Source organism: Pseudorasbora parva, chromosome 15 (assembly GCF_024679245.1).
Source record: "Pseudorasbora parva isolate DD20220531a chromosome 15, ASM2467924v1, whole genome shotgun sequence".
NCBI lineage: Eukaryota > Metazoa > Chordata > Actinopteri > Cypriniformes > Gobionidae > Pseudorasbora > Pseudorasbora parva.
In genome coordinates, this window is record NC_090186.1 from 12,603,745 (window position 1) to 12,617,815 (window position 14,071).

Consider the following 14,071-nt stretch of genomic DNA (forward strand, 5'->3'; position numbering starts at 1 on the left):
ATTTGTCCTCTACTTAGACTGCACAAAATAGTGATTTGTGATATAAAGAGTTGATTAAATAAAATAAAGTTGTTGTTGCTAACGTTATTACAGTTTTTCTAAAATTCTTGGAAAGATCCCTTTCCAAAGAAAACAAGAGATATTGCTATACATTGAGGAAAATAAGTATTTGAACACCCTTCTATTTTGCAAGTTCTCCCACTTGGAAATCATGGAGGGGTCTGAAATTGTCATCGTAGGTGCATGTCCACTGTGAGAGACATAATCTAAAATAAATAAATAAATCCAGAAATCACAATATATGATTTGGAGGATGTGGAGGAGTAGGCCAAAATCACTCCCTCAGTGTGTGCAAACCTGGTAAAAAACTAGATGAAACATTTGACCTCTGTAATTGCAAACAAAGACTACTTTACTAAATATCAACATTGATTTTCTCAAGTGTTCAAATACTTATTTGCAGCTGTATCATATAAATAGTTAAGAAATCATACATTGTGATTTATATAATATATAAATATAATATATTAATATTATATATATATATATATATATATATATATATATATATATATATATATATATATATATATATATATATATATACACACACTAGGGTTGTGCCGATAGACGATAGTATCGTGTATCGACGATAGGCAGAGAGATCGCCGAAAGCTGAAGCTGTTGGCGATTTCAAGGCGATATTTGGCTCGCTCCCCATGAATATAATTTAAAAAAAAATCATTATTAAATGAAAATATTATGATCATAGTTATTATTATTATCATCATCATTACATTAATTGTACTTATTCTGCTTAGCCTTAGGCCTACTATTCACATCAAAAATCAAAGCGCGTGGTGTTGCACTCACAGGCTATGTGCCGCATATATACTGCGAGTGGAACACCACACGCTTTTAAAATGTAAAAATGAGTTACTCTTCAGTGAAAAAATGTTTTTTTAAAGACTAAAAAACTACGTAGTTTCAGAATTTAATTGCAAGGTGATCAACCTAGCCCTATATTCACAAATTCACATAAGCCACGGCGAAAACGGCATCATCATCATCATCAGGCTAAAGCATTTTTTTTTTCATAAATGTACATTTATTTTATACTTATAATAATACAATAACAAATTGCTATATTATAATTATAGGCTAGCCTATAAATTTGAACAGAGCAATCAGTCAAAAAGTAAAAGCAGCTTTATTTCAAACGACTTACGACTGAACAACAATGAACAAAAAATATTGCACTGGCCGTTAAGCTAAGATTTCTTGTTAAAGTGCAGTGAAATACTTAAATGTCAGCAGACAATGTATTTTCTAATAATGTGTTTTAGCCCTTGCCCGCTGTATGGGCTACAGAAATAAATAGTCCATTAAAATAGACAGGCTGCGACACCAGGTTGACGGTAGCCTAAAAATAATAAATAACGAAATAGGCTTTAATAAATAAAAAACACAATGAAAGAACTCAAATAAAACGGCAAAACAATTAAATCACCTCAAATGTATAGGCTACTCGAATTAACTTATTGCTAAAACAAACACAAGGCCACAAACAATTAAGACAACAATTATTGTTATGCAATTCAGGTATCTATTCCCAAAAATGTTTTGTATAAAGAAAACCAGCTGGTTTACTCTCTCGGGATTGAGAAGGTTGCGGTGGGGATCGAGTTATGTTGCCCGCTGCACTGAACACACGTTCCGATGGAGCCCGAAAATCTAGTAATTTAACCACAGATGCATATAATTTAAAATATACTCTTGTTTCAAAGTCAACACATGGCTTTTTTTCTCGCAAGGAAACGAGACTGCAGGATTTCCTTTAAAAGGTTTAAAAACGAAAGAAAAGACGAGAGTCGGCTGTTTTTGAATAGCCTATTGTAAGTTTCTAATTTAAAATGTTTGTGATTTAGGCTATAACCTATGTTTAAATGTTTTGCCACTTGTGTGAGCTAAATCTAAATATGAATAAATGTTCTGACGAGCCTCAATTCTGACGAACCATGTTCAGTAAAAACTTTTGGATTTTAAATAAAAAATAATGAATAAATGCTGTGTTTGTGGTATGCAACAGCGGACCAGTTGCACACGGATTGCTTCACGGATGAACCTAACAAATACAAACACAACACATGGTTAACTAGAAGAGCATCATTTCGTTTGTTAAATAAGAGGCGATCTGGCGCTCGTTGCCGTTTTCAGTGGTGCAGATTTCTCTCGTGGCTCGTGCATGTGCAGAGCACTTTAATCGAACTTTTTTATTCGTTCCGGTAAAATCACGAAACAAAAAGCACAAAAACTGTCCCTGCTCTTCATGTACAATCACTGATGATATTCGGTTTTAATGAGAAAAAAATACGAGGATTTAAAGGGTGCAAATCTATGCCTTTATTCACGTGAAAAATCTGGACACTAATGCTATATTATGTTTAAATGCATCCCCTTATAATACGCCATAAAGTGTGTATCATATGCACACATAAAACTGCGTAGCCTACCATTTGTAAGCCAAAGCTCATTTTGACGTATACATTCCACCAGATTGCACACTCGTACTATTTATACGCATTTTCGTGAGACTGTCCCACCCACTTTTTAAAACAAAGTTACGCCACTGATTGCTCCGCCCCGACGCGATAAGATCGTGTATCGGCGATCTCACAGGCTGACGATATGACGATTGGAAAATTAGGCATATCGCCCAACACTAACACACACATATATATACATACATAGCCAGTGTTGTTAACGTTTTAAAATTTATAATTTAAAGAAATCTAATATTTGACCATGTCTAACATGTATTCAAATGTAAAACCTACAAATAAGTAAGCAGTTATGATCTGCAATACTTTAAGCAACTTCACTATTATTTATTTATTTATTAAAGAGCCATAGTCACTTTATCGGTAATGGCATTGCAAATGAAACTTATTATTTTACCTGGCCACAAAATGACTCTAATTTGCCTCTTTGCACACTATGCTGTACTGTTTACCAAACATATCTGCAAATACCAGTATAGTGAAGCTGCTGTCTCTTCCAGTGTTTCCACATTTTTTTCAGTCAAGGCACCCTTTGAAAATGTTCACAATGTTGTGGCACCCCCTCGCATATATTACACTAGGGTTGTAACAGTACAGATTGCTCACATTTTGCTTTGTATCACAGTTTTAGATTCACGGTTTCAGTATAGTTTGGTATTTGCTATGTTCAGGAAAAAAGGACTACTGTCAAATAAAAATAAAGAAAATAAGAACAAATATCTAAAATAGAAGCAGCAGCCCAAATAAATACTATTGAGCACAAAGCTGTTTTAGTGTAAAACTGAGGAGCTAGCACGTGTATCCATTGACAGAAACATACAAGCATTATTTTCAAGTTACAACCCAAATTATTGATGCGTCATCAGATGTGAGATGAACCGCGGTGCAAGTGCGTCCCGGCACCTTTTACACGGCACCCCTGCTCACGGCATCCCGGTTGGGAAACACAGGTCAAATGTATTGATTGACACTATTGAGAGCGCCGTAACCATGCGCGCTGCCGCGAGATGAAGGCATGTTGCAGCTCTGTTATTCAACTGCTCTGGTTTTAACTGTTGTACCACACTAAATCCAACCGATCAAAATTTCGCCAAAATGCAACAAAACTTGTTAAAGACTTGCGGTCGAATGCAACACCGAGTGTGTGTGTTTGTTTGTGTGTGAGAGTGTGTGTGGGTAAGTGATCACATTGGAAATGCAGCTAAACGAATATGCGTGCGTATTTTAAATAGCGTTAAAAATGAATGACGAAGCAATATGTGGCGGACCGCCTCAAATTAGTCTATGTGTGGGAAACACTGAAATAGTGTTGCGGGCCTTCTTAACAAATTTCACATCACTATGAATGATGACGTCATAAATGATAGGGAAACCCGCACGGCAATGATCAGGACCTCTCCTGGAGGACCTCTCCTCTATTTTGCTTGGGAACTAATGTGGTCGGAACCAAAGTTTACAGGCCTGCGTTCTCTCAAGCGGAGCACTTCTGCATTCCGACTGATTGCGCCGGTTGTCACCAAACTGCGTCATAACTTATTACCATAAAGTTGAGCATATTTCAACTCTCCTCAACGCCCAAAACGTCCAAGACGCGCTCTCGCCGGAACTCTCGCCGGCTCCCATTGAAAATGAACGACTTCTCGCCTCCGTCGAGTGTGAAGTGTGAACACACAGTAATGCTTCAATGACACTCTAAACTGTCATGTTCATATAGCTAACAATACAACAACAGCATATCTTGGTTCTGTGAAACATAGCAAAACCAATGTTACTCATGCATGGAGCAGAAATAAAGCAACCTCTGCATCCATTTTCAGGCCTTCCCGCTTAGGTGTAACCAGTTCTGGAAAGTTTTCGAATATTAACACGGGTCCTACAGCTCTTGCCTGATCATAACCCTTCTTTTTCCATTGATATTCCTTTAACTTTTTCTCTTTGGTAATGTCTCTCAGCCATCGCTCTTTCTGCAGTCTTTTTTCAAATCTCCCTCTCTCTCCTCTCCCATCATGAGTGGACACACACCCTACTGCTGATTGGCTACAAGTGTCTTGTGCTGCTCGGTCTGACCAACTTTCAAAAGCGTTTCTCAGAAATCACTTGCTGCACCTTTCAAATTATTTTAATTCTGTCCCCTAGGAGGACAGAGGTGAGAGGTCCACCCCACAGTCTTTGGTTTCCTAATAATATCATCATCCTTCTAAAAGACAAGTCTGCCAAAAGCATTGCTCAACAACCATTCAGCTTTGTCAAACCTGCTTGTCATCCAACAACACTTTACAGGCAGAAGAGGCAAACCTAAGGCATAGAGGGTGGATGACAGGAGAGGACCTAGATGAAATGTCATCTGGATTTCAGTGGCATTTCTAAATGAAGCAATTACGAACTGGGCTAGAACAGAATGGCTACATAACATTTCCATCCAGTCATAAGTATTAGCAGAGGATATGCTTTGGTTTATTCCGAGTGAAAGACAAGCCATAGTAATTGCCTGAAACCAAAAGATGTACCTTATTTGACACGAAATCATCTCTATATCTATACTAATATTGCCCAACGTATAAAGGAGAATAATTATTAAAAGTAGTGATGCTTAAACCTAGCCATGCTCTTGCTGATCATTTACCACATTGATGTTTTCAAGTCACCATGACACAACTGTTTTATGGAATGCAGTGATTATTATAAATTATTACACATACACATTTACAGCTCAGCTATTTGCTCCCGTGATGATGAAATCGGACTCCTGCTGCGTTTGTGCTGCGACTCTCGTTCAGCTCACGCTGAATTGAGCAGACATGTTCAGTTTTTATTTGAAGAGTCTTTTCTCTAACTGAAGTAAATTATTTTATTACCATAAAAATTAAAAAGATGGTGGAGGCAGAGCCGCAGTGGGCAAGTGATGTAACCGACAAGTGTTCCGCAAGTGCATTCTGGGAGTTGTTGTCTTTTATCCACATTTTCTGGCTTTTCTCAGTCTAGAAGGCACCAACTTCTAAAATAATTTCACATTTCTACTACATAAATGACCCAATTTAAATACACATTCAGATAAATGCAGATTCCCAGCGTTGAAATACCTCTTTAAATGTGGGTTTAAAGTTCTACATATAAGAAATTATACTTTTATGAGAGCAATGACTGTAAAGGGACTGTTGTAGTTGGGTATAAATGTAATATAATTACTGTTTATTGTGTGTTTTTATTTATTTATCTTTAGTGTTTTAAGTACTTTTTAACTACCATTAACCTATTTCACTGTAGTTAAACTACTTTTACAACACAAAACTACTTTTTTACTATTTTTACGAGCTTTCTCGACAATAGAAGAAGTTTGTTTGTGCACACAAGTCAGGTCTTATAACACGCTGACCCACATGGATATTTTAAATCATTGCACTTAGTGTTTGGCTCTGACTGCGGTTGACCAACAGGTCAAAGAAGCCATGAGGGAAATAGCAAAAGAAACACTACAACTTGTACCACTACACTTGGGCAATGATCAAAAAGCCCGATGGCCACAGATAAGACTCAAAAATCAGACGTGCTTTATCACAGAATTACATTAGAGCTGTTTATAAATATCTAGAAAAATAAACATTCGAGACCTGTGGGAAATATTTCATATGCTAATGTACAGCAGCTTCTTATCAGCCTCTTTAATTCAACCCAGCAATAACACTGGTCAATATTGCCTGCCTCTGTTAATAAAACAGATGACATTGATGGTTCAACAATGGTAAATCATCAGCCATACGTTTCCTGTTATTACTTAACTGTATGGAAAGACACTAGCTTCATTATTAATCAGGAGGAAACACACCCCATTGGCTTAATGATTTACGTTCAACACGAAAATAAAACCGTGAACTCTAACAGGTCGTACATTTAAAGGCAATCTACGACCCATCCCCCAAGATCCTACAACTTCAGCCGAGGCATTCATCACATGGCAGCAGAATATACTCGTAATCTGCTCCTGCATGCACAAGGATACTAAGGTTAAGAGACAATATCTTGACATCCTCGCCAGGTGTTGCACGCATATGCACAACAGGTAATGCATGCATACAGGGGCGATAAAGGCGTGCGTGCGCCTTTCCCTCCGGTTTTTGACAGCCCCGGTGGTTCCGCCTCAAGCAGCCGTGTAAGTTAAATGAACACATGCATGCGTTTCATAATCATACCTCACTTTCCACGACGTCGTGATAGGCAGGCGGAGGATCAAATCCTCCGGTGCCCGTGCGCCCGCTGTTATCGCCGTCTCCGCTGAGGCCAGAGCCCGGGGAAGTGCCGCTCTCCATCGGCTCGTATCCGTATCCGAGTCCCGGGCTTTCGTTGGTGAGCAGCGCGACAGCCTCGTTGATGTCGTTTTTGGCCAGGCGCAGGGCTTTCCGGATGGCCACCGGGTCTGGGAAACCCATGCATAACAGCGTGGTCATATGCTGCTCCTCCTCTGTCTCCATCATGGAAGTGTATCGATGATTGGGGCTTCAGTAAGGGGGCACATAGCACAGGCATCCGGCTGTGCATGCCGCCATGTTTACAGTCGGTGGTGCTGCTGGTATCCTGTCACGATGGATTCCCGTCACAAGCAGAGGGCAGCGGGGCTGAGAGCGGGCCGCACCAGGCCTGTGAAGCTGGCGTCTCCACTGACTAGCTATGTGGGTGTAGACTGGGATACTTTTCAAAATAAAGGTCAAATTAAAACACGTATTCATAATAATAATAATAATAATAATAATAATAATAATAATAATAAAAATTAGTATATGTACTTGCAAATAAAAATGTATGTATATAAATATAATGATATATAAAAAGTAGCTATCTCAAGCAAGTAACAATGAATAATGGTAAAAAATGAATAATAAACATACAAATAAAAACTCATCATCTTAGAGTGTGAATGAAAATATATTCCCCCTTAATACGTGTGTAAAAACTGTAAACTATGACTCAGTGTAATATACTCAAAATATATTACACATGAAGGCATCGGGCATGAATTCCGAGTTCAAAGCTTGAATTAATCATTATTTTGAAATGCATTTGACCGGAAATACAATTAATAGCGCATCATTGTTCTTTGCTTCACTCTTTTTAAATTGGCAGTTGTCACGCAGCCCCACCCATATCTGTATATAAAACATGTTTTCTGTCCAATACTTTATTTATTATAACTCTTAAAAGATTTCAAATTTAGGAATTTAATGATGAACGCCAAAAATAATTTACAAGATAAATAAGAGCAACTGATTATCTTAGCACTTAAAACTAAAAACTCACAAATCCACGTCACACAATCATAACAGTCTTCTGTCCGTTTCGTTTCGCCAAATTTTTGTTTTAAAAAATCGGTTTCATTTACCTTAATTTCAAGAAAAAAGACGGAAATGATAAGTCACGTGAAGTTGGTTTTGGTCATGTGATCATGTGAGCTGAAAATGGCAGCTACGGGGGAGGAGGCCGCAGCGATGGACAGCATCTGTAAAGCACCCGCTCCCCCGACCGACCTCAACCTCACAGCCGAACCCGAGCCAGAGCCGAGGAGAGATGCGGCCACAAGCGACGCGACTGAGACGCAAAAAGCCAAAAGACCCAGTAATAACAGTGAGCTGCTTTTGTAAACAATGCAAGTTGTGTGCAAGTCACTGCATACTGCAAGTTCATCTGTAGTCATGTTGTGTTCGACACCGATTTTTTTTTAGCTATGCAAAATATTTCGGGATATTTGCAACCTGTTTCTCTTCCTGTTTCTGGATATTTTACTTGTTTTCTTCCCCCTGAGGTGAATGCGTTTTGTGTTCAGTGACTAACTAGAATGTTAGTGTCTGTATCTCTAAATCGAACAAGCTGCCTGCCCAGGCTACATGGGCATTTAAAATCCACAATTAATGCCCAGAAGTTCTGCCAGGGAATGCGACACTAAACGTGTTTGCTGTCTGTACAGATGAGGGAGGTGTGGAGACAGCAGAGGAGGCCACTGAACCCGCTGAACCAGATATCAATGAGCTCTGCAGAGACATGTTTGACAAAATGGCAGTTTTCCTACAGGGAGAGCTCACTGGTAATGAGAATAGAATAATGATGATGATTAATCCGTAGACTTTTAGATCTTTGTGTGTAATTGTTTTTTTTCCTGTCTACTCAGCCACTTGTGAGGACTACAAACTCCTCGAGAACATGAACAAACTCACCAGTCTGAAGTACATGGAGATGAAGGACATATCCATCAACATCAGCCGCAATCTGCAAGATCTCAATCAGAAATGTAAGCAATGTGGCCCCAATATACACTGTTGCTGTTTGGATTTAATAGGCAAATGCATAAAAGTCTATGATTGGATCATTATTGCATTGATTATTATGTTTCTAACATGTAATGTCTGGAAACAGTTCTTCTTACTCTTAGATTCATCAGGCTCAAATTGTGAAAGGAAGGTTTGAGAGGGAGCATGAAGCATCATTTTCACACGTGAATAAATTAACTTAAACTTAAATTCATTGAAAGTCTTTGGGATGTGCTGGAGGAGACTTTACAGAGTGCTTGACTCTTGCATCACCAATACAAGATGTTGACCAAAAATTGATGCACTTCTTGATGGAAATAACATCATAACATTTATTTCAAACTATTCTTTCACAATTTAAGCCTGATGGATTGTCATCCTTGAATATGGCAATGATTTGTCATGTTTTCCTACACACTCCATCCATTAGGGTTAGAAGAACTGTTACCAAACATATGACATGCTAGAAACATAATAATCACTGCAATAATGATCCAATCATTGACTCTTAAGTATTTGTATTTGATTTAAATCCAAACAGCGACTTTTTTTATTTTGGCTTGATTTCGTGTATAAAATCAACCAACATATGCATTTTTTCACGTTCATGTTTGACATTAAGTGTTTTGCAACCACATTCTTTTCACAATGTTATTTAGAAATAAAGAACACTAATAACCGTTTAATCACATTATTGTTACATTGCAAGTGTTAATTCTTTTGTGATTTGCTGATAAGTGAATATGCAAGCCATATACTGTATATTGATCATTTTAAAGTGTGTTCTCATTTTTGGCTGTAGATGCCAGTTTGCAGCCTTATCTGGATCAGATTAACCAGATTGAGGAGCAGGTTACGGCTCTGGAGCAGGCTGCATATAAACTAGACACGTATTCGAAGAAACTGGGTGAGTACAAACAGAACTCTGTGGGGAAAATACTACATGCTTTAAGTAATATTTTACTATTTACTTGTATATAGGGAAGTTTAATTTGATTATAAATCATTTTAATTTTTTATAAAAAACGATTAACCAGACATAGAGACAGGGTGACACGCGTCATAATCTGAAAACTACACCCAATGGGGGGACCAATCAAACCGTCTCCATTGATTTTGTATTGCGTGAAGCGGCCTCTCTTTGTCATTACTGATTTATAAACAAAAAAAACTGAACAATATCTGAAAGTATAAAATACTGATGTATTTTATGCTGTAGAATAAAATGTGACAATATCTTGAGCTTGTGTTTACTACAGACCCTTTTTCAGGCATTTAACCAAAATCACATTTATTTGGGACAATAGAAGCGGAAGTGCTAAAATCCAGATAGCAAATGACATCTGGCCCAGTCGTGGCCCACATCTCCCACATTTTTCTGGCCCACATACCGCATGGAATGACAGCGATGACTCAGCCTGAGTGTGGCTGGCAATAGCAGCATACATTCCTAGCCTGGTCTTACCAGACTCCCGTACATTTCATTTGTACATTGAGTCTGGCCACTCTCCATTGACAAGCGTTTACTTCCGTGAAGGCGGGAATTCTGTTGAAGTTTCAAACTATTGGATCTGCCCTGAGCCACTCTGGATTTGCCATAAACAACCGCTAATGTTTGGTCGTGACGTATGTCATGCGCACTTCGCCTGTTTCTTGTAAATCCGTCAAAATAAATGTGCTGGCACGCCACCTCAGTGATAACCTAAAACAAGCAGTCGGATTGTGTTATTCATTGGTGGACGGGAAAGTTTTGTGATCGGGAATGCACTGCTCACGTGGTCCGTAACATGATTGTATGCTGTTAATAAAATGTCATATGCTTAGTATGATAAGAATAAATGCTGCGGTAAATAACGGCCCAATTCAAATGTTTACATGCTTTTATTTTAATTTCTTTGAGCGGTTATGAAATATATTGGTCTTATAAATACTTACCCAAATAACAGCAAAGCGCAACCGTGCGGTGCTCTGCAGTGGTGTAAAAGGAAGTGATATATTTTGAAGTGAGATATTCTTGAAAACTCAGAGATGTGGATTCGGACCGCTATTACATCACCACACGACCTTGCGTTTGTCAAAAGCAGTAGGTAACTCGGCCAGGGATTTTTACGCGGGTGGTGGGAAACGGACAGCGATGAAATAACTGACTAGCCTCTGTAACTTAAATGATGGCAATACCTTTCGACCCCACGAGGAACAATTACCTTCCGAATAGGGCTTCAGTCAACTCCTTCACCACTAATGGAGCAAGCTGGAAAATTAAACTTTTCCCGAATTCACCCTGTTGGGGAGGAGGGCCACAACATCATGGCCACCAACAAACCCCAGCAAAGGTTGTTCTCCGCCGCTATAACTGAACTACAACTCAAACTAGTGCACGACATCAACCTCATCCTTCTTAGCCACTCCCTTTGTTCACTGATTGGACCGGTAAAAATTTGTTCGGAAAAAAACTAAGAATACGCCGCAGTCCCAGACGTAGTACTGAAGGAAAATAAAATTGAGCGAAAGTACGTAGGAGGGCAGAGCCAGGCACATATGGCTCAGTTCTGCCAGAGGCAAAGGTCACATGGGCCGCATCTGGGCCACACACAGCAAGCCACAACTCACACTAAAACCGACTTGATGTGTGTGGGTCAGATGCAGCCCATGTGACCTTTGCCGCTACCAGTACTGAGCCATAAGTGCCATAGTTGGCTGTCATCCCTGCAACACTTAATGCAGAGCCGCCTCCACCATGTCTGGAAGAGCGTCACGTGATGAAACTAGTTCATCTCCTATTACAATCAATAGAGTTGTCTACTCTCTACCTCTGATGACATGCACCCTGTTTCTATTTTTAAACTGCTGTGCAGCTTCCTTTATTACCATTGAATTTTTGCATTTCAACTGAGATCATATTATTTACAAATACCATATGCACTTATTGCAAAGCACTTTGTATTTGTTATATATTTACATAAACTGACCATCATTTAGATCCTGCTTATAATGTTCATAGTTTTTGATCTTCTGATTTTACTTGCGTTATGTGTAAGATGTAGAGACTGGACGTAATGAATAAAATACCCCTGAATTAATTGCTGGTGGTTCACTGATTAAATGGACATTAGATGGCGCTATTAGACCAAAAAATATGCTTGGCTCCTCTTTCGTTACGGTAGGGAGCGTATTGTGTGAAATTAATATACAGTACTCAGATATGCAGCTGTTTTTCACTTGTGTATTAACTTCTATTTGTGTGTTTCTTCACAGAGGCCAAGTTTAAGAAACTGGAGAAGCGGTGAAAATGGCCAGGCTCTTTTTCCATGTAGTCATCCTCAAAATGTTTCTCAGAGATTATTTGTTTTATGCACTAAATAATCTACAGAAGGATATCTCTCTCGCACATATACACACACACAATTGTACGACACACTCTATGGTATTGTCATAGTCTCTAGGTTATGGAATGTTCAGCAAGTAACATGAATTCCCATATTAAACACTCATTTAATTATCAAACGCCATGCTTTGGTTTTGGGTAATCTAGGCAAGACTGCAAAGGGCAGGAGTATAAAGTTTGGCATATGTTCATACTGACTCCTGATCTCGAAATACATATTTAAGATTTCAAAAGGCATGAATACAGATAAACCTGTACAGTGTATTTAAAATGGCTTGTTATATGTTGTTAAAGATGATTTACCCATTATTTCTTTTAAAAAATTTTTTTGTATGTTTGCAATTAAAAAGCGAATGTTTTGTTAGACATTTGTATTTTTATTACTGTAATTATTTTCAAGATCTTAACTAACCTAACTAAAATGTCAGTTTGTGAACCTTTTGAATAAAGAAGTGAATGCTATTTCATATTTTACAGTTTCTTCATCAATTTGACACATTTCTCCAAACTCAGGTCTCTGTTCTCTTAACAATTATCTAAACACTCTTACCTAACAGGTAACCAAAAAGCACTGCATTTTTTTTCTGGTTTTGTATTTATTAAAAGTAAATGCTATTGATTTGTATAGCATATTCAGCATTAATACACTAATGAATATAGCAGCAATCATCAGAGTCCAAGCATAAATGATTTATGGATGACAGATTGGGTTTAATGAAGCATGTTAGCAATACATGCTGTTGTCAAAAGGGACAACTGACGTCCAAAGCAAATCACTTCAGTCTGCAAATGTTTTAAAAATATAATAATTATGTTGCCTGGGATGTTGGGATGGACTTCAGCCACAACCATTACACTAGAGGATGAGGAGAAAGTGGCTGGATGAATGGATTGGTGTCTGAGTATAATATATTTGTACGAATTATAACATAATGCAGCAAATTGTCACATGAATAAAAACATGTTAGAAAAAAATTACATAAATCCTATAGAAATAATATAGTATAGGCCTATATTATCTTTAAAGAGACAAATAAAATTGCCATCATTTTAAATGGACAGCAATATAACTAATCATTTCTGGTAACTTGACAAAGGTTATGTTTGATTTTATCATGCACGGTTGCAGCATTATTAACAAAACATTTAAAATTGCATACTAAAATGCCCCTGTATGGGCAATTGTCACACAATTTGGAACACACAGGCTCTATGTTTTACACAGCCTACGAATGTCAATATGTGCAATGGTGGGCCATTCAGATTTGACGTTATTAGCTGCTGAAATTTGATTGGCTGCTTGTGGCCATGCTTATTTAATGTAGGCCTTTCCTCGTGAAATTAGTTGGGACGTCCACCAAAGAAGATGTATGCAATTTTTCAACTTCATAAGCCATACATACAGGTATGTATTCTTTTGTAGCGACCCTATGGGACATTTTGACGTGTATCCACGGAATATGCTATTTTCCGGTCTCACATAATTTTTAGATGCCAGGATTAGGCCTTAGTTCAACACTAAAGAGGCTTTGGTAACACTTTACAATACGGGTGCACTAATATGCATTAGTTCATGCTTAACTAATGCACAGATAATCATGAGTTAATGTATTACTAATGGTGAACTAACCCATCATGATTACTGCATCAGCAACTAATGAAGATTCTACCTGATTAATAGATTAAGTAATTCAATTGTTATTAGTTAAATGTGTCAATATATTAATTCCTTAATAACACATTATATTAACTAATAATGTTAATTAATGTGTTAATTACCACAAGGGGTCAAAGCCATGCATTTTAACTTCCAGTTGTCTGCTTTAATGAAT

The 14,071-nt window shown here is 37.9% G+C and overlaps 2 protein-coding genes across 5 annotated transcripts in view; one reads left to right on the forward strand and one right to left on the reverse strand.

The window, feature by feature from the left end:
- usp24 (ubiquitin specific peptidase 24) overlaps positions 1-7,268 on the reverse strand; it is an 85,325-nt gene extending 78,057 nt beyond the window's left edge. For all 3 annotated transcript variants that reach the window (XM_067417154.1, XM_067417153.1, XM_067417152.1), the window contains exon 1: positions 6,749-7,268. In XM_067417154.1, coding sequence (XP_067273255.1) covers positions 6,749-7,030 — 282 coding nt within the window. In that variant the 5' untranslated portion in view covers positions 7,031-7,268. The remainder of the gene's footprint in view (positions 1-6,748) is intronic.
- Positions 7,269-7,883: 615 nt separating this feature from the next.
- Positions 7,884-12,703, forward strand: bloc1s2 (biogenesis of lysosomal organelles complex-1, subunit 2). 2 transcript variants are annotated; one of them, XM_067418520.1, is made up of 5 exons: positions 7,884-8,165; positions 8,515-8,631; positions 8,716-8,835; positions 9,657-9,761; positions 12,110-12,703. In XM_067418520.1, exons 1-5 carry the CDS (start codon positions 8,009-8,011, stop codon positions 12,139-12,141), a joined length of 531 nt encoding a protein of 176 aa, XP_067274621.1. In that variant the 5' UTR covers positions 7,884-8,008; the 3' UTR covers positions 12,142-12,703. The 2 variants fall into 2 exon arrangements, with proteins under 2 accessions (XP_067274621.1, XP_067274620.1); XM_067418519.1 differs by having other exon boundaries at positions 7,899-8,174.
- Positions 12,704-14,071: the final 1,368 nt, after the last annotated feature.